At 38.7% G+C, this 19,731-nt stretch overlaps 1 protein-coding gene across 1 annotated transcript in view; it reads right to left on the bottom strand.

Annotated features, from left to right (window-relative positions):
* grik2 (glutamate receptor, ionotropic, kainate 2) overlaps window positions 1-19,731 on the bottom strand; it is a 289,146-nt gene that overhangs the window by 79,688 nt on the left and 189,727 nt on the right. Inside the window, exon 10 of the mRNA XM_062991399.1 lies at window positions 4,416-4,622. Coding sequence (XP_062847469.1) covers window positions 4,416-4,622 — 207 coding nt within the window. The remainder of the gene's footprint in view (window positions 1-4,415; window positions 4,623-19,731) is intronic.

The raw sequence follows: 19,731 nt of genomic DNA on the forward strand, positions 1-19,731 counted from the left end.
TGGTAAGTGGAGCTGATCAAATGGACAGTGAGTGTAGAAACAAGGAGGTGGTTTTAATGTTTTGGCTGATTGGTGTATATGAGGTAAATTAGTGCAAAGTGTGATCAGGTACTATCTCACTGTTTTATTTTCCTCAGCCTTCTGTGTTTTTGTCAGTTCTGCAACAGGATTATTATAATATCCTACACTTCAGTGGATTTTTTATTTTTATATATTTGTTTTATAGCAGACTGCTGAGAAAGCCTGTCTGGACCAGTTACAATCAGTCTTGTATTTGTTCTGGGAGAAGAAGCCCACTGGCACACTGCCTGCAGCATCAGTTAATTCGTCTGCCATTGTGATTGTCTGAGTGTTTTTATGTGGATTGATTTCACATCACATGATCAGTACATGATCAATAGGGTGAGTGCACGAATGATTGAGTGTGTGAATGGTTGTGGGAATGTGGTATTTGGTAATGGGGTCAGCTATTCCCTCTAATAATTTGGGTATATGTTTTTTTTCTGCCTGTGTGGAGCTCATTTCTGCCCGGATCATATTTGATCAAGCTAGACTAGTGTGTGTGTGTGTGTTGGTGTGTAGGTGTGAAAGTGTGTGTGTGTGTGTGTGTGTGTGTGTGTGTGATTAGGTCTGTGGGGGAAATTCATGCCAGAAGCTTCACTTTGTATGCAGTCAGCAGCCAGAACTATTTTTATTATATCCCCATTTCCAATTCTTGTATTGTGTAGACATACTGTAGGTGCACTGAATAGAAACAGAATATATATTTTCATATTACATATTTAAAATGTGAATATAAATTAAATAGAGGCATTTAAAGTGATTATCACATAATGGGTGTATTTATTTAAAAAATTTTAAATTAAAATTTTTATTTATAAAATATAATTATATTTAAAATTACCTTTCAGCTACTTTCTGTTTCAAAGAAATTGAATACACTGATTAGCCTTAACATTAAAACCACCTCCTTGTTTCTACACTCACTGTCCATTTTATCAGCTCCACTTAGAAGCTTAGAAACTTAGAAGCACCATATAAAAGGTTTTTTATAGATATAGATACTTTTTTAGCCTGCTTTCACTCTGTTCTTCAATGGTCAGGACCACCACATAGTAGGTATTATTTAGGTGGTGGATTATTCTCAGCACTGTAGTTACACTGACATGGTGGTGGTGTGTTAGTGTGTGTTGTGCTGGTATGAGTGGATCAGACACAGCAGTGCTGCTTGAGTTTTTAAATACCGTGTCCACTCACTGTCCACTCTATTTGACACTCCTACCTAGTTGGTCCACCTTGTAGATGTAAAGTCAGAGACGATCGCTCATCTATTGCTGCTGTTTGAGTTGGTCATCTTCTAGACCTTCATCAGTGGTCACAGGACGCTGTTGGCTGGATATTTTTGGTTGGTGGACTATTCTCAGTCCAGCAGTGACAGTGAGGTGTTTACATACTCCAGCAGCATTGCTGCTGTGTCTGATCCACTCATACCAGCACAACACACACTAACACACCACCACCATGTCAGTGTCACTGCAGTGCTAAGAATGATTCACCACCCAAATAATACCTGCTCTGTGGTGGTCCTGGGAGAGTCCTGACCATTGATGAACAGCATGAAAGGGGGATAACAAAGCATGTAGAGAAACAGAAGGAATTACAAAGTGCTTCTATATGGTAAGTGGAGCTGATAAAATGGACAGTGAGAGTAGAAACAAGGAGGTGGTTTTAATGTTATGGCTGATCAGTGTATATTATAACAAAATGGAATAGTCTTAAATGTCAAATCCATCTGCTCTATTCACTAGGAAACCTAAACTAACCCTCAAGTGAAAATTGTCTTGCGTCATTCAACTCACAGTTATACAATTATAGTCTTAGAAATTGTTCATTCCTTTTGTATAACTACCTTGTTCTGGATCCGGCACCAGGACAAAAACAAGGTGGAAACACATTCTGGACAGGAAGGAGTTTATCACATGGCATTATAAACTTACTCATTTACCAACTAATCATTTAACTATCATCTACTGGTCAGCCCAAAAAACTGAAAAGAACGCGCCAACCTTTTCACCAAAGTGACCAATGGTGAGGTTTGAACCCAGACCCTCAGGATCCCATGACTGTGAGGAACCAACAGTAATCAGTGATATAACTTTGTATTAAAAAGGCCATATAAATTCCAAGTTTATTAATAATGGAATGCATTATGCTTTTGTTTTTAAAATATATTAATATGTTATAAAATCTATGTTGCATTAATACAGCAGTCTATTATGCTAGCCCACCACCTGACCCAAACACAGGACTCAGCTTTGCCATTTGCTTGATCAAGCGATCAGATATGATGAAGAAAGGCTGGCATGAATGAATGAGGAATACAGCAAACATAGTGCCATCCTCTGTGCCTGTTATGGCTTTATGTAGGCATTTGTCAATTTTTTATTCAAATGACATTCAAAATAATAAATTAATGCTTTATAATACCCTTTGTTTGCTTATCCATTTCAGGGTGGTGGTGGCAACTGGGCAAGCAAAGAAGCCCAGACATCTCTGTCCCTCAAAGATTCTACCAGCTCCTTCAGTTGGACCCCGGGTGTTTTCAGGCAAGCCAGGAGATATAGCCCCCTTCAGCGGGTCCTGGGTCTACCTCTGAGCCTTTTCCCAGTCGGTTGTGCCTGGTATACCTCCAGTGGAAGGCATCCAGGAGGCATCCTTATTAGATGCCTAAATCACCTCAACTGGCTTCTCTGCACGCAAATGAGCTCTTTTTCCCCAAATATCTCAGCTTGTTTGGAAGCTGGGGTCAGAATGCAGGGTCAGCTATTGTACGGCACCTCTGGAGCAGAGAGGGTTAAGGGTTTTGCTCAAGGGCCCAACAGTGGCAGCATGGCAGAACTGGGATTCAAACTCTCAACCTTTCAATTGATAGCCCAAAGCTCTAACCACTAGGCTACCTCTGTTCCCTGCAGTGGCTACCACTGTCCCTTTTAAAAGACTGCTAATTAGTTGTAATTATGTTTATAGCCAGGTTTGGTAATATTAAACCTAATATTAAACTTATTGTAGTATTAAACCTTGTGCTGTACATGAAATGTTTTCATTATTTTGTATCTATTTTGTGTTACAAATCAGAAACAGTGGTGCAGCAGTAAAAACCCAGTACCTCATGACCAGTGGATGCTCTGTCCCCCATTTCACTCTTTCCCTGCATGTATTTAAAGTTTGGAAGGTCGTTTTGGGCCATTTGTCTACTTTTAAAGTACTATGGGGTATTTTAAATTGTTTAAAAGTTTTAAAGCGCTTTTTAAAGTAATTCAAAAGCACTTATTCGCATATTTTCATAAGATTGAGCCCTTAGCCATCTCTAAATGGATTCTGCCACTAGAACGTGAAAATCTAGCAAAGCTCTTTATAATATGAGGAGCAAAAGTGCACTGGACTGGACTTGAGTTATCCAACTTTAAACCACCTGTGTAATTTTACCTTCAAATATTATCCACACTGGAATTCTGTGATAAAAAAAAACTGCTGATTCATTTGTGATGAATGTAATAGTACATGCATAGACATCTGGTGTGACTACCACCGATCAGCCATAATATTAAAACCACCTCCTAGTTTCTACACACATGGTCCATGTTATCAGCTCCACTTACCATATAGAAGCACTTTGTAGTTCTACAATTATTGACTTTAGTCCATCTGTTTCTCTGCATGCTTTGTTAGCCCCCTTTCATGCTGTTCTTCAATGGTCAGGACTCTCTCAGGACCACCACAGAGCAGGTATTATTTAGGTGGTGGATCATTCTCAGCACTGCAGTGACACTGACATGGTGGTGGTGTGTTAGTGTGTGTTGTGCTGGTATGATTGGATAAGACACAGCAGCGCTGATGGAGTTAATAGTCCACCAACCAAAAATATCCAGCCAACAGCGCCCCGTAGGCAGCGTCCTGTGACCACTGATGAAGGTCTAGAAGATGACCAACTCAAACAGCAGCAATAGATGAGCGATCATCTCTGACTTTACATCTACAAGGTGGACCAACTAGGTTGGAGTGTCTAATAGAGTGGACAGTGAGTGACGATTCACTCATACCAGCACAACACACACTAACACACCACCACCATGTCAGTGTCACTGCAGTGCTGAGAATGATCCACCACCTAAATAATACCTGCTCTGTGGTGGTCCTGTGGGGGTCCTGACCATTGAAGAACAGGGTGAAAGCAGGTTAAAAAGGTATGTAGAGAAACAGATGGACAACAGTCAGTAATTGTAGAACTACAAAGTGCTTCTATATGGTAAGTGGAGCTGATAAAATGGACAGTGAGTGTACAAACAGGGAGGTGGTTTTAATGTTATGGCTGATCAGTGTATATTTATAATGTATATTTTAGGGAGAAAACTTACATGGTCGATGAGCTCTCGGACCAGGCCATTCCACTGGCCTGTGCTCTCCTCCTGAGCCCCGTACTTGCCGTCCTCGACCAGCCGCACCTCGTAGATGAATCCCAGGATGCTGGCGAGCTCTCGCAGCAAGTCTATGCAGTAGCCCTCGAAGCGATCGTTACCATGCAGGGGCTTGTCCGACTTCTTAAACATCACGTACGGTTCCTCCTGCAGGGTGAGAGACAGCTCTGAGCTCTACTTAGTATCCTAGAGTGGAGGCTGATGTGTGTCAGACAGAGCTTTTAAGTACGTTTTTTTACGGATATATTTGAGCACAAACAGAAGGTCCACAGCTACTAAGGGGATCGACACACTAATGCACACACATACGAACTCAGTAGCACAAAATACCAGGAGACGGTGGCCATAACTGCAGATAATCCACTAAAAAACCACTGGTGCAGCTTTGAGCCGCTGTGTCCCCTCAAAGCTAATGGTTTTGAAATAAGATGAGCTGATACTGAGAGCAAAGGGAAATGATACAGCTGACTCAGTTTATTATGACCCAGGAGCTGTAGAACAAGACCAACGTTCCATTTAATATCAGGGATTGTCTAAATAAAGCCAGTTAAGCCCTTTTTAACCCAAATATGGCATTTCAATCTCTACTAACATTTCTATCTTTTTTTCTTTCTCTGTTTAAGAAGAATTAAATAAAATCACTGCATTTAATTTGAACATATTAATTTGATTGTTTAATTTGAACAACTTATTATAATTAGTGTATATTTATAATAAATGATATTAATTATGCACCAAACATTACACATTATTATGCACAGTATTATGAATTAGTATAAAATACCATATTTGTAATTTATTATTGTTATAGTTTTTGATGCTGTATAAGCAAAAAAAATTCTTATTTATTATTTATTATTTATTTATTTCTCCCAATTTTGCGTAGTCAATTCGTCTTCCAGAGACCCCGGTCGTGTCCGAGGAGGGTAGCCAGTCAACCGACCCCTTCTTATTCGCCCACACATTCGGTGAATTCACTTTCTGTAGAGGCTACTAACCAGGTTAGCGTCAAAGACCCCACCACCTTTTTAGACTGGTCTTTTTCCCACCCAGCAGACTTTAATGGCAAATTTTGTCTGCTGCAGGCACTGCCAGTTATGCCCACTAGAGAGCACCCAGCCAACTGGTAGCAGACCTGAGGTTCAAACTCGGGAGTTTAGAATCCCAACGCTGGTGTGCTAGTGGATTATGAATTTCTTTTAAAAAATGTAAAAAGAAAATCTAATAAAATATAATAAAGGCGCTCGGGTGACACAGCAGTAAATTGTGCTTGCCCACTAACTCTGAGATCCAGGGTTTGAATCCCCAGCGGTGTTATTATCCAGTCGTCCATCTACATACAGACATGACTGACTATCTGGGATGGCTGAAGACTGCTTTTTTCTGATTTGTACATAAATTCATCGTATTCTTTTTCATTTGGATGAAAAATAGAAAAAAAAAGTGCTGTCCCATCTTTTCAGGTCATGTTGATTTATATTATTAGCTGTTACAAGCTATAAAAGCGATACAGAATTACACTGTTTTTAGATGTATTAGGGTTGTATTTCCCAGTGAGACTGCAGGCATTTAGGTTGCACTATCAGCTTCCTCTGTAAGCAATCCTTCTCTAGCAGTAAGATGCTCTGGGGAGTTGTGTCATGCAAGCGGAACGTGTAAAAAAAAAAAAAAAAAACAGATAAGCATTCATCCGCCCCATCCGCCCCCAACCCTCCAAGCTTCTGCATATTCTCTGGCAAAATAAACCAATGATGAGCTGCTATCTAACAGTCAAACGTGTTATTTACCGATATAAACACACAGCCCCTTTCTATTCTGTATATAATAGAACAGAGAACATTATGATGTCTGTTCTCTTCTACTGTTTATTAGATTGACGATGATTATTATGTTCTTAATCATCACTTTTCAGCACTTTTTAATATGTGAGCTTCTTTTAAAGGGGAAATGATCATTATCATCTCTGGTGTAAACTAGAATCAGAATTAAAAGAAAATTAATGTGGAACACGTGAGTTTCTAGTGGATGTTTCTTTTAATCACATCTTGTTGATTGTGAAACTTATAGATCTTATAGATCACTTATAGATCTATAGTCATAGATCACACTCCACAAACCTTTCCACCAATACTGCCCTTGACATTTTATTTATTTATTTATTTATTTATTATTTATTTATTTATTTATTATTATCTAATATTTTTTTATTTTATTATATATTTTTTATTACTTATTTTCTACTATTTATTAACTATTTATTAATTTGTTTTATTTTTTAGGTGCTCAGGTGGTGCAGTGGTAAATTATGCTAGCCCACTACTGGTGGGATACAGGGTTTGTCAAATCCCCAGTGGTGTTGTTGGCCAGTCGTTCGCCTACATACATACATGATTTGCTATGTCTGAAAAGGGTGAGGGCTGAGGCTAATGGATTGCCGTCCTGTCCGATGTGTGTTACTGCATTGCGCACAGTGATTAAAAGAAAAACAGGACCCACTATGACCCTGACCATGAGAAAGCAGTATTGACCAGAAAAACATTATTATCATTATTATTATTATGTTATTATTATTATTGTTATTATTATTATTATTATTATTAATATTATTATTATTATTATTATTATATTATCATTATATTATTATTATTGTTATTTTTTTATCATTATTATTGTTATTATTTTTATTATCATTATTATTGTTATTATTATTATTATTACTATTATTATTATTTTTACTATTATTATTATTATATTATTTTTTTATTATTACTATTGTTATTATTGTTATTATTATTATTATTGTTATTGTTATTATTATTATTATTATTATTATTATGATTATTACTATTATTATTATTTAGTTATTGCTATTTTTATAAATTGTTGTTATATTATTATTGTTATTATTGTTATTATTATTATTATTATTATTATTATTATTATTATTATTAATTAATGGCAAATACATAATCCTGTTATTTGGGATTAAGTCATGGGCAGCTATTAAAATATGTTTTTCCAGCTAAACTGCATCTTCCTTTAAATTGCATTTTAAGTTTGACCAGATCTGTCCGGATTTGCCGCAGGGATAAATGGGATGGCGTAGGTGCACCCTTGTGCTAGTGAATGTTAACAGCCTAAACCAAAGACTATCAATCTTGCAAGATGATGTGTTCATGCCCCAGAGCTTAATGATGGAAAGCACAATGCCACACCGATCAGACAAGACTGTCCGGCTGTCTGAAGTCGTTCCTACATTAACAATCATTAACAAGATAGTTCTCACATTATATTATTTTGTTGCATAGCAACACGCCGTTTTTCTTTGCTGTAGTCTTCAGTTTATTTAAAAGAAAATGTTCTATAAAGCAACAGAATTCTCAAGGTCTTGTATTATTGCAAATAGCATTATTAAGATTTACAAATGTCTCACAGGCTTCAGCCTGAATTTATTTATTTATTTATTAAGATTTTAACATCATGTTTAACACTTTGGTTACATTCATGAAAGGACAGGTAGTTATAGGTTACACAAGATTCATCAGTTCAGGTTTAATGTTAGGTTAACTCACTCATGGACTATTTTGTATCTCCAATTCACCCCACTTGAATGTCTTTAGACTGTGGGAGGAAAACAAAGCTCCCCGAGAAAACCCACGCAGACACAGGGAGAACATGCAAACTCCACACAGAAAGGACCTGGATGGCTCCACCTGGGAATTGAACCCAGGAAATTCTTGCTGTGAGGCGACAGTGCTACCCACCGAGCCACAGTACTGCCCTTACAGGCTTAAATTACAACTTGTTTATTACACTGCACACAAAGTCCTATAGTTTATTGAGAATTATTTTAAGCTTATATACACTGATCAGCCATAACATTAAAACCACCTCCTTGTTTCTACACTCACTGCCCATTTTATCAGCTCCACTTACCATATAGAAGCACTTCAATTACTGACTGTAGTCCATCTGTTTCTCTGCATGCTTTGTTAGCCTCCTTTCATGCTGTTCTTCAATGATCAGGATCCATACAGGACCCCCACAGAGTAGGTATTATTTAGGTGGTGAATCATTCTCAGCACTGCAGTGACACTGACATGGTGGTGGTGTGTTAGTGTGTGTTGTGCTGGTATGAGTGGATCAGAGTTTTTAAATACTGTGTCCACTCACTGTCCACTCTATTAGACACGCCTACCTAGTTGGTCCACCTTGTAGATGTAAAGTCAGAGACAATTGCTCATCTATTGCTGCTGTTTGAGTAGGTCATCCTCTAGACCTTCATCAGTGGTCACAGGACGCTGCCCACTGGCTGCTGTTGGTTGGATATATTTTTGGTTGGTGGACTATTCTCAGTCCAGCAGTGACAGTGTGGTGTTTAAAAACTCCAGCAGCGCTGCTGTGTCTTATCCACTCATACCAGCACAACACACACTAACACACCACCACCATGTCAGTGTCACCATGGCAGGGACATTTAGTCCTGACCATTGAAAAACAGCATGAAAGCAGTTTAAAAATTTAGAGAAGCAGATGGACTACAGTCAGTAATTGTAGAACTACAAAGTGCTTCAATATGGTAAGTGGAGCTGATAAAATGGACAGTGAGTGTAGAAACAAGGAGGTGGTTTTAATGTTATGGCTGATCGGTATATATATATATATATATATATATATATATATATATATATATAGTAAAAATCTGAAGCTAGTACTAGTCTTTACTCTTGATGGAGCAGCTTGATGGTAAACAGAACATAAAGTCAGAACGGCATTTCTCTTAAAAATGTTAGCGTCCAGTTCCCCAAGGCACCTTGTCTGTAATACAGCAGCATATATGATTTCAGTCGTCCTCAAGCACAGAGTCCCCACTGTGGTCCGTGTGTCAGCGCGCTCTGTTTGCACATGTGTGTATTACCATGGTAACACAGCTGCATTCAAGTGTAAGTCGTACTGAGATGCACAGCGGTGATATCTCGCCATGCTTGAAGGTTTTTTAAACACACTAATCATATTGTGACTCATCTCTTGAAATAAATGGTGGGTTTACTCTGAGCTGGGCTTCACTGTGTGTGAATGCTGGAGTTATAAAAAAAGACAAAGCAGAGACAAATCTACTGCTCATGATTTCAAAGGCATTGGATGAACAGAATCAGATTGTGAAGGTCTACCTGTCAGTGCAAGAGAGAAGAGAGATGGGGGGAACATTCTCATTCATGGCATTCATGAGGACACTTCAACATGCAGTGAAGATGAGCACCAAAAATGTGACCTTCTGAATACATTTAAGTATTCAGAAAGAACTAAAGACAAATGGTGCAAGTAAATAAGTAAGGATTGAACCCAAATCCCAAGGACTCTGGGTTTGTGCTGCACCAATACTACTTGCCACAATGCTGCCCCATTTTTGGTGGGGGCAGAATACTTAATCAAAACTCTGAATTATGCCATAAGTGATATTGCTGTGCAGCACCCACTCTACCAGCTGTGCAACTGTGCCACTCTTAATATATTTATACCTCATGACAGGATGTTGGGACAGAACTCAACTGCAGGAGGCTTAACTCAGAACAATACAGTGGCTCAAAAGAAAAGCAAAATAACTAAACAATAAAAAAAAAAAATAATAATAATAATAAAATAATAATAATAAATAATAATAATAAATAATAATAATAACAGTAATAATAACAATAATAATAACAATAAATAATAATACTAATAACAACAAAACAACAACAACAAAAAAACAACAACAATAATAATAATAAAATAATAATAAATAATAATAATAATAATTAATAACAACAACAACAAACAGCAATAATAATCAATCACCTGTAAACTCAAGAAATAAAACTACTCAGTTACTCAGTCCACCAGTTCACCTAAAACCTCTCGAGAAAAAAAACAATAAAGGGGAATTTAGATATCCAGCAGTGGATAAAAACTCGAAACCCTGCCACACCCCCATGGACAAAGTTCAAGCTACAAAAAATAAAAATAAAAACTGCTACCATTTGCCAACTGACTTACCAAATAAAACTCAGGCAGTCGGGTTAAAAAGCGTTAAAAAAAAGCGTTTGCCACAAGTCAAACGAGTAGCTATTTGAGGCACAAGAAATGTTATAGAAGTGTTGTTCAGAGGCACCCAGGTGGCACAGCGGTATATTCCGTTAGCACAACAGAGCCGAAATTCTAAACACCTTGATTTGAAACTCGGCTCTGCCACCAGTGGGCTGGGCACTATCTAGCGAGCACAATTGGTAGAGGACAATAATTGGCCACCGTGTCTGCTAGGTGGAATGACCGGACGATAAGTGGGTGGGGTCTTCTAACGCTGTGCAAGGACCATGATTAGCAGATAGAGAGGCACATGTGCAGAATGCATGGGCGCAAAAAAAAAAGGGTACGCTAAGGACTGAGCACGGGTCGGAGGAAGTGTGAGCAGAAAATATACCCTCCTTGAATGCAATCAGGGATCCCCAGCAGCGAAAGACAGATTTACCACTCTAAATTAGGAGGAAAAGAGGAGAAAATGCATAAATAAATAGAAGAAAAGTGTTCAGAGAGAACTACCATTATCCTGTGCCTCCACCATGTAGTGGCCAGTGTAAGTATGGCAGGTAAGGACGTTACACAATATACTGCAGTTATTTTTGTTATATAAAAATGTAACTGCAAAGCTAGTATTTAAGTCTAAGTAAGGAATATAGTGCTTTATCTTTAACTTGTGTGCATAGTATCCTAGGTTTACATTTACAATTTTGGCATTTAGCAGACACCTTTATCCAAAGCGACTTACATTACAGTTACAGTATAAAGTCTGAGCAATTGAGGGTTAAGGGCCTTGCTGAAGGGTCTAACAGCAGCAACCTGGTTGTGGTGGGGCAGCAACCTTTTAATTACTAGTTTAGTACCTTAACCACTAGTCATTTTTTTCCTATTTAAGCATTTCCCCAATTGTCTCCCAATCTAGTCGTATCCAACTACTGATCATAATTCATCTGTACTGCTGCATACTTCCAATCCTGACCAAAGCGAGATGCAACCGTCACACGACCCCTCCAATACATGTGCAGTACCGACTCATCTTTTCACCTGCATGAGGAGGGTTCATATGGGGACCCGTTTTGTGCACTGATCTCCAGTATCCCCCGCCTAATTGTGCAGGTGGCATCGATCAGCCAGTAGAGGCCACAATTGCAGCAGATATGAAGAAACCCTGTTAAGCCACTGTCCCGCCCCTTACAGACACACAGCCAATCGTACCCGACCAGCTGATAGTAGAGCTGAGATTTGAACTCGAATTCATTTTTTTTTTTAATTAAATGTCATATTTATTTGGCTGGGACGAAACATGTGTGTGTGTAATCTTGCTCATCTTGCTGATATTGATGTTCTAACATTTTGTCAAGCTGTCTTTTTAGGATAAGCAGCACCGTTCTGTGACATTTTCGCCATAAGCCAGATGATGTAGCTCCTGTGGTCAAAACAATTCAGTAAAAACCAATAAACAGATATGCAGTGTTTATGGTCATACTACCCAGCCATTTTGTTGGGTGTATAAGCAAAAGAAGCGCTTTATATCAGCAGTGTACTCAGCAGGGCTTTAGAGTATTTAGGAACGCTGCAACATTACACTGTTAGCGCACGGCTAAATATAGCAGCTGGGTATAAGATTGCATTTTAAACTTTTCAAAAGTGCCAAAAGGACTTTTCTCATAGGTGTCTGCATCCCTGCAATTAAGATCCATGCTTGTATACATAACACACAAGTGAATGCTCCTACGTTTTAACTACAGGGCATATAATGATTCAGACTGTAATTTAGCCCTGATTTAAATCCCCAATTCTCTTAGCGTTGTCAGTATTCAGACTTGCTCTCCTCTTGCTTTGCTTAACACTGCACTAGCTTGTCAGCTCATCGGCTTCTTGTAGCCTCTTGCCCTCCAATAAACATAAAAGACTGATTATAATGAGGAGTCATCAGGCCTATTAACACCTTAAATCTGTCCATTACTAATGAGCACCATACAAATCTGTGTGCTCAGTTGCACTGCCAGATCTTTATAATAATAATAATAATAATAATAATAGTAATAATAATAACAAATAATAATAATAATAATAATAATGATAATAATAAAAATAATATTAATGATAATAATAACAATATAATAATAATAATAATAATAATAACAAAACAATAACAATAATATTAATGATAATAATAATAATAATAATAATAATAATAACAATAATAATAATAATAATAATAATAATAACTACAAGAAAAATGTTCCACAATTTATGATTAGGGACCATTCATGGGGCAGTTGTAGCCTAGCGCTTAATGTACTGGACTAGTAATCAAAAGGTCACTGGTTTAAGCCCCACCACTGCCAGATTGCTGCTGTTGGGCCCTTGAGCAAGGCCCTTAAACCTCAATTGCTCAGACTATATACAGTCACAGTAAGTCGCTTTGGATAAAAGCGTCTGCTAAATCCAAAAATTTAAATGATATGTTATAGGGAGGTGGAATAAACTCAAAGGAAACCCATATGGACCTATTTGGTCCCAAATCCATCCTCTTCCACCACCATGCTTCCCCTTTAAGTACACTTTTATCAATTTTATTTTTCATTTTGACGTTAAAATAATTTATACTAGGAAGTTATAATTATTAACTAGGAGTTTATATCTCTTATATATACAAGGGTTCTTCAAAAAGTTTCCACACTTTTTTAACTCTATTTATTAAGAATTTCATTAACAAATGACATCACTTTTCTACAGTCACCTTCCAATGCATTTTCCCAGCGTCATACCAACTATTTAAATGTTTTTGGTTGAGCGCATAGCCACTGATGCAGCGCTACTTTCACATCATCATCACATGAAAGCCTTTTTCCCCTTAAAGCTTTTTTGTGCATCCAAAAAGGTGAAAATCAGATCAAATAAATCCGGACTATAAGTGTCTCTCAGTCTCTCAGACACGACCAATTACTACTCCTGCCTCCCTCACCATTTCCAGCCAAAATATAAAAGTGAAGATAGAAGAACAGAGAGACAGACGGATAGATGGAGGCAGGTAATAGCTGAGATTCTTTAAACAGTAAACAGTCCTTATATTCTTCTCTAACAAATTAAAAAATAGATTTTGTGTCTCATGAACAAACAAATGATACCGGTTCATCTGAGCCATTTTTTTTTACATTTATTTTAGGTTCATTGATCACGCGCCTGTGTGCTTGTGTGCGTTGTTCATCAATAACCATTCTAGCACTTAGAATTAACAAGAACGAGCCACTTGGCTCTGATTACAGGGTTGTGTGTGCTTGCATTGATAGATTGTAATAAGAAAAGTACAGCATATAAGACACTAAATACAGTTTCATATTTTCAGGTGTCAGGTCAGTTATTGTGCTCAGGAGTTATTGGGTATTTGTCGTCACTGTATATTGTCATGTCACTATATCATCATTGCTTTGTGATGGTTGGCTGCACAGATGGCTCAGCTTTCTCCATTGCCCTCGGGCTTGTGTTGCGAGTAGCAGACTAGCCTTTGATAATGCAATCCTGGTTGAGATGTTGTCTGTCTAGCTTATTCTTGGTCTTCCTTGTTAAGAAGGAGTTGCCACTGTTGGGCCCCTGAGCAAGGCCCTTAACCCTCAATTGCTTAAAAAAAATCATGTTCAGTCATAATTGTAAGTCGCTTTGAATAAAGGTGTCTGCTAAATGCTGTAAAAGTAAATCTTTAAGTCTGCATTGGCTGTAATATCCCTGGCTTTAATGCTGTGAATTATACTCCATCAGCACTTCATCAACTTATGCTCCAGCGTATGTTTGAGAATTTCTTCACTGCTAAGATTCGTTAATATTGTATTTCTATTTATGTCTAATTATTAAAATAATTTATGTATAAATTATTTGCTCACCTTGATTTTTACATATAAAATGCCATTGATTTTATTCAATTCATTATTAGGAATCACTCACTCACTCACTTTCTTAACCGCTTATCCAATTAGGGTCGCGGAGGGGTGCTGGAGCCTATCCCAGCTTTTCAATGGGCACAAGGCACACAGTAACACCCTGGATGGGGTACCAGTCCATCGCAGGGCAGACACACACACACACACATACACACACCCATTCACCTATAGGGCAATTCAGTGTCTCCAATTAACCTGACTACATGTTTTTAGACTGTGGGAGGAAACCGGAGCTCCCGGAGGAAACCCACACAGACACGGGGAGAACATGCAAACTCTGCCTGGGGATCGAACCCAGGACCTTTTTGCTGTGAGGCGACAGTGCTACCCACCGAGACACCACTGTGTCGCCCTATTAGGAATCAGTATTTTAGTATTTTATATATATATTTATTTATTATTTTTTTATGTGGACAATATGTAAAGAATTTTGAAATAAAAAAAACTATATAATGAATCTTTTTCAGTAATTATATTTGTATTCTTGCTTAAAAATGTTAAATGGAAGTCTGCAGTCTGGATTAACTGATATAATCAACCATGATTCAGCCAAAAGGTTCCAGTCTGGAACAGTTTCTAATAATGTGTGTGTTATATTTGTATAGTGTGTGATTTATGAAATTAAAACCAAGATCTGCAAAGCTCATACGTTCTGCTTTGAACTACTGAAGTGGAGAAGACATGACAGCTTCTCATTAGCAACAAAAAATAGATGAACTGATGTTTAATTTTTCTTTCTAATGATTTCTGACTTCATATGAGATCAGAATATTAACAGATTCCCTGTAATTTAAAGATTAAATGTCTTGAGTGTCAGTTTAAACCATTCATTGATTCACTGATTCAATGATTCATTCACTGATTCATTCATTGTCTGTTTTATCACCGCTTTATCTTGGTCAGGGTTGCGGTGGGACTCATTGGACAAAAAACAGGAAACAAACCGGACAGATCACCAGTCCATCACAGGGCAGACACACAAACACACTCACAAACACACACACGTACGTTTCTTTCAGCAATTTGTATAGCTTCAATTGGCCTGACTGCATATCTTTGAACTTGTGGGAGAAAACCAGAGCACCCAGAGGAAACCCATACGTACTCAGGGAGAACATGCAAACTCCACACAGAAAGGATAAAACCAAACCCAGGCCCTATTTCCCACAATGCCAACCTATTTTAAATAAATTACTTTAACTGAAATTAAAAATAGTGTAAAATCAGTAGGGTGGCACGGTGGCTCGGTGGGTAGCACTGTCGCCTCACAGCAAGAAGGTCCTGGGTTTGATCCCCAGGCCCCCGCCGGGTCCTTTCTGTGCAGAGTTTGCATGTTCTCCCCGTGTCTGCGTGGGCTTTCTTTGGGAGCTCCGGTTTCCTCCCACAGTCCAAAAACATGCAGACAGGTTAACTGGAGACACTGAATTGCCCTATAGGTGAATGGGTGAGGGTATGTGTGTGTACATGTGTGTCTGCCCTGCGATGAACTGGCGCCCCATCCAGGGTGTTAATGTGTGCTTTGCGCCCATTGAAAAGCTGGGATAGGCTCCAGCACCCTCAACCCCCTGCGACTCTAATTAATTAAATGATGTGTAAAGGGCAGTTATAGCCTAGTGGTTAAGGTACTGGACTAGTAATCAAAAGGTATTTGGTTCAAGCCCCACCACTGCCAGGTTGCTGCTGTTGGGCCCTTGAGCAAGGTCCTTAACTTTCAATTGCTTAGACTGTATACTGTCACAGTACTGTAAGTCGCTTTGGATAAAAGCATCTGCTAAATGCCAAAAATGTAAATGTGTCTTGCTCATATTTTGGCTGCGGACTAGATGTTGCCACATACGGTCATTGTCGTGTTAACTTTAAAGAGAAGGTGAATTATTTCTTTTTTTGCATAGCAGCGATAGCTTCTTGATCATCACACTTCCTAAAGATCCGTGAGCAAGACTGTAGCTTGTTTGCATTTGCTTACAGCCTATTAAAACACTTTCCACACAGGAAGCACACAATGGGAGCTCCAGCAAAACTGAGCACATTAAAGTTTCATGAAAAGACTCGCTTTCATCACTTGGCTTCCTCCCGCTACCTCTCTCTTCCTACACCTCGCTCGCTCACTCGCTCTTTTTCTCTTATGCTGATTTGTTACACCACTGAACCTCGGGCGCCTGTTGAAGACGGCGAGGATTTGTACCGCGTAGTTCATTCTGATCGGCCACATTACAGGTGAAAAGTAAATAACAGTCCTTTTATATTTAATTCTGTTTTAATTTATTCCTGCCTCTGCCAGGGAAAGATATTAAGTACCTTCCTCCTCACTTCCTCTGCTCTGTTTACAAGCACCCTGTTAATTCAATCATGATTGGATTTTGGCAGTTGGGTGCTTATCCAAGTGCTTATGTAAACAGAAAAATATTACATTTATTCATTTTTAGTAATCATTTTATTTTGGTCGGGGGTGTAATAGGTCTAGAGCTTACTCTAAATCACTGGGAGAGACAGACCTACACCCCGGACAGGGTGCAAATCCATCTCAGGGCATAGAACACATACACTTACTCACATGTAGGAGCAACTTAGAGGGTCTGTTCGAACCTAGTGAGATCTCTATATAGACAGCATTTGATGTCATCCTACAATCCTGGTGCCGCTCAGGTGGCGCAGCGGTAAAAACACACGCTGTTCACCAGAGCTGAGATCTCGAATACATCGTATCGAATCTCGGCTCTGCCTGCTGGCTGAGACTGAGCGGCCACATGAACTACGATTGGCCTGATGTTCAGACAGGGGCGGTATTAAGCCGGATGGGGACTCTCTCTCAGACTAGTGCGATTACGACCTCTGCTGGCTGGTTGGTGGCGTCTGCATGGAGATGGGAAAGGAGTGCGGTGGAGGGTGTGGCTCTCCGTACACAGCGCTGTACTGCACTGCACTCGTCAAGTGTAGGTGATAAGATGTTTGATTGCTGTGCACGTGTCGGAGGGGGTGTGGAGCCTTGTCCTCCCTAATCAGGAGCAGGGACCAGCATTAGTGAGAGGATGATTGACGGGCAGAAATTTGATGCGCTAAAGTGGGAGAAAAAGGGAAATTTTTGATGTGCTAAAGTGGGAGAAAAAGGGAAAAAAAACAATCCTACACTCCCGAGAAGGAGGCTGTTCGAATTGTTAGATACTTTAAAATGCTCCCTAATAAGGCACCTTAAATTTGAATGGTATTTTGACAGAATAACGAGGGAGATCCGATGCTACCTTAGTGGTGAAGGCAATCCCAGCATTCAGTTTTCTCACAAAAAAACTAAAAAATATGGCGGACAGATGTGGAGCAACAAATGGAGTTATTTTTAAACGTAAATAAATGATAATTGATTTTTAATTTGTATAAACGTGCACAAGTGTCATTTATTTGCAAATTCGGGCTCGCCATTTGCGGTACACGGAGGTAGATGTTAGTTGACATGCTAGCGCATTGTGCCACCTCATCCCATTGGTTTGAATGGCATGAGGCTACCTGTGTTAGCTTAGTAAGTGAAAACTGATAAAATCACTGTCCAAGTAGTGCGTTTGAATAACCTGACTTATAAGTCGATGAATTATTAAAATCCTCTCTACTTAGGCAGCTGCCTATGTACGCAGTAAGACACCAAGGCAGCTCACTAGGTTTTGGAACAGATTCAGAGTCTCCAGTTTACTTTCTGACATGTTTTTGCAATGCCAAACTCCACCCACATAGCAACCAATGAAAAGAATCAAACCAAGATCCATAAAGAAGTTCGGCACCAACACACACTGCTACAAACAGCATACTCCAGTGTAGGGATGTCCCGATCCGATCTCAAAGATCAGAATCGGGGCTGATCAAGGCATTTTTTAGCTGATCGGTATCGGCTTTACTAAGGCCGATCCTAATTCCGATCCTTTGTTTTACGTCAGCATGTCCGCTGTGTGGAAATACTTTAAATTGGAAAGTGAAACAAGTCCAACAGCGAAGTGTAATGTCTGCAATGCGAGCGTTTCACGAGGCGGTAGGAGCAGAGCTGCGTTCATTACTGTAGAATTTTACTGTTTATATGGTGTGTGAGTCGAGGATCACACTGGTTTACAAACCAATAACTTTTAATTTGAGTATGAAAACTTCAGGATCATAACATACAGTTTTTCCGAGTTTACGTGTTACAAGACCGAACGACATCTCAGTATCAAGCACTCTGATTGGCTTAGTTATGTAACCGAGCGTCGTAGTGATGCACTTGCTTAATAAAGAAATAAATACACGGTATATTCACAAATTGTCGGGAGCATTTAACACTTTATTAACTTCTTCTGCTACGGTACCGAATAGTAGTCAGCTAGAGTCAAGCACGCTATTCCATGCACTATGGAAGCCCCAAAGGGTTAAAACACACTCACTTCGAGTAGAAACGTCCATCAAACCATTGTCACAATACAAGCACTTTAAGAACTGGCTTTCCTTCATAACAAAAGAGTGACTTTCCATTTTATTTTGGTATTCAGGTTTTACTGTAATGCTGTTAAGTAATTTATCTGTTTTTTTTATATTCAAGTTAAGCTGCTACACCACTTTTGAGTGGAGATTTCTGTTCATTTTTAGTGTATCACTGCATTAAACAGAATTATGTTCTTTGAATGTAAAGTTTAAAGTGAAACTGTAATTATCTTACTCATTTTGAGTGTTCTAGTTTTACTACTACAATGCTGCACTAAGTTTGTTTACTTTTATTTTGTAAAAATAAAAGAACAATAAGCAATAGCTTGGATGCAGGCAATTTTTTTTCCAGAGCTATTCAGTTGTTAAACATATACATTGGATTAATTTGAATAACTGTAATGTACTTGAAGTGTGCACTGTGTGAACAGTATTATCTAGTTCTTATCTAGACAATATCTAGAAAATACAAGTATCGGTTTGAGACTCGGTATCGGATCGGGATCAAAATTAATGATCGGGATCGGGAACAAAAAAATGTGATCGGGACATCCCTACTCCAGTGTTTTAAATAGAACTGTGGCTCTTATCTGAAACCCGATAAAGCTAACTGGATTTTAAGAATTCACTTCATTTCTGTGTCTGTTTATTAAAAAGAGCATTAGTGAGACCAGATGTTTATCCAGATGGTGTTACTAGAAATTCTGGCTTACAGTTAACACTCCTACTTTATCCAAAAGCTGTTCAGTTGGCTGAGTTTAAGTCTCTGTACAGGCCACCAAAGTTCACATCTTTATGGAGTAGTCTTTGTAATAGGACCAGCA

Source organism: Trichomycterus rosablanca, chromosome 3 (genome assembly GCF_030014385.1).
Source record: "Trichomycterus rosablanca isolate fTriRos1 chromosome 3, fTriRos1.hap1, whole genome shotgun sequence".
In the NCBI taxonomy this organism is placed as follows: Eukaryota; Metazoa; Chordata; class Actinopteri; order Siluriformes; family Trichomycteridae; genus Trichomycterus; species Trichomycterus rosablanca.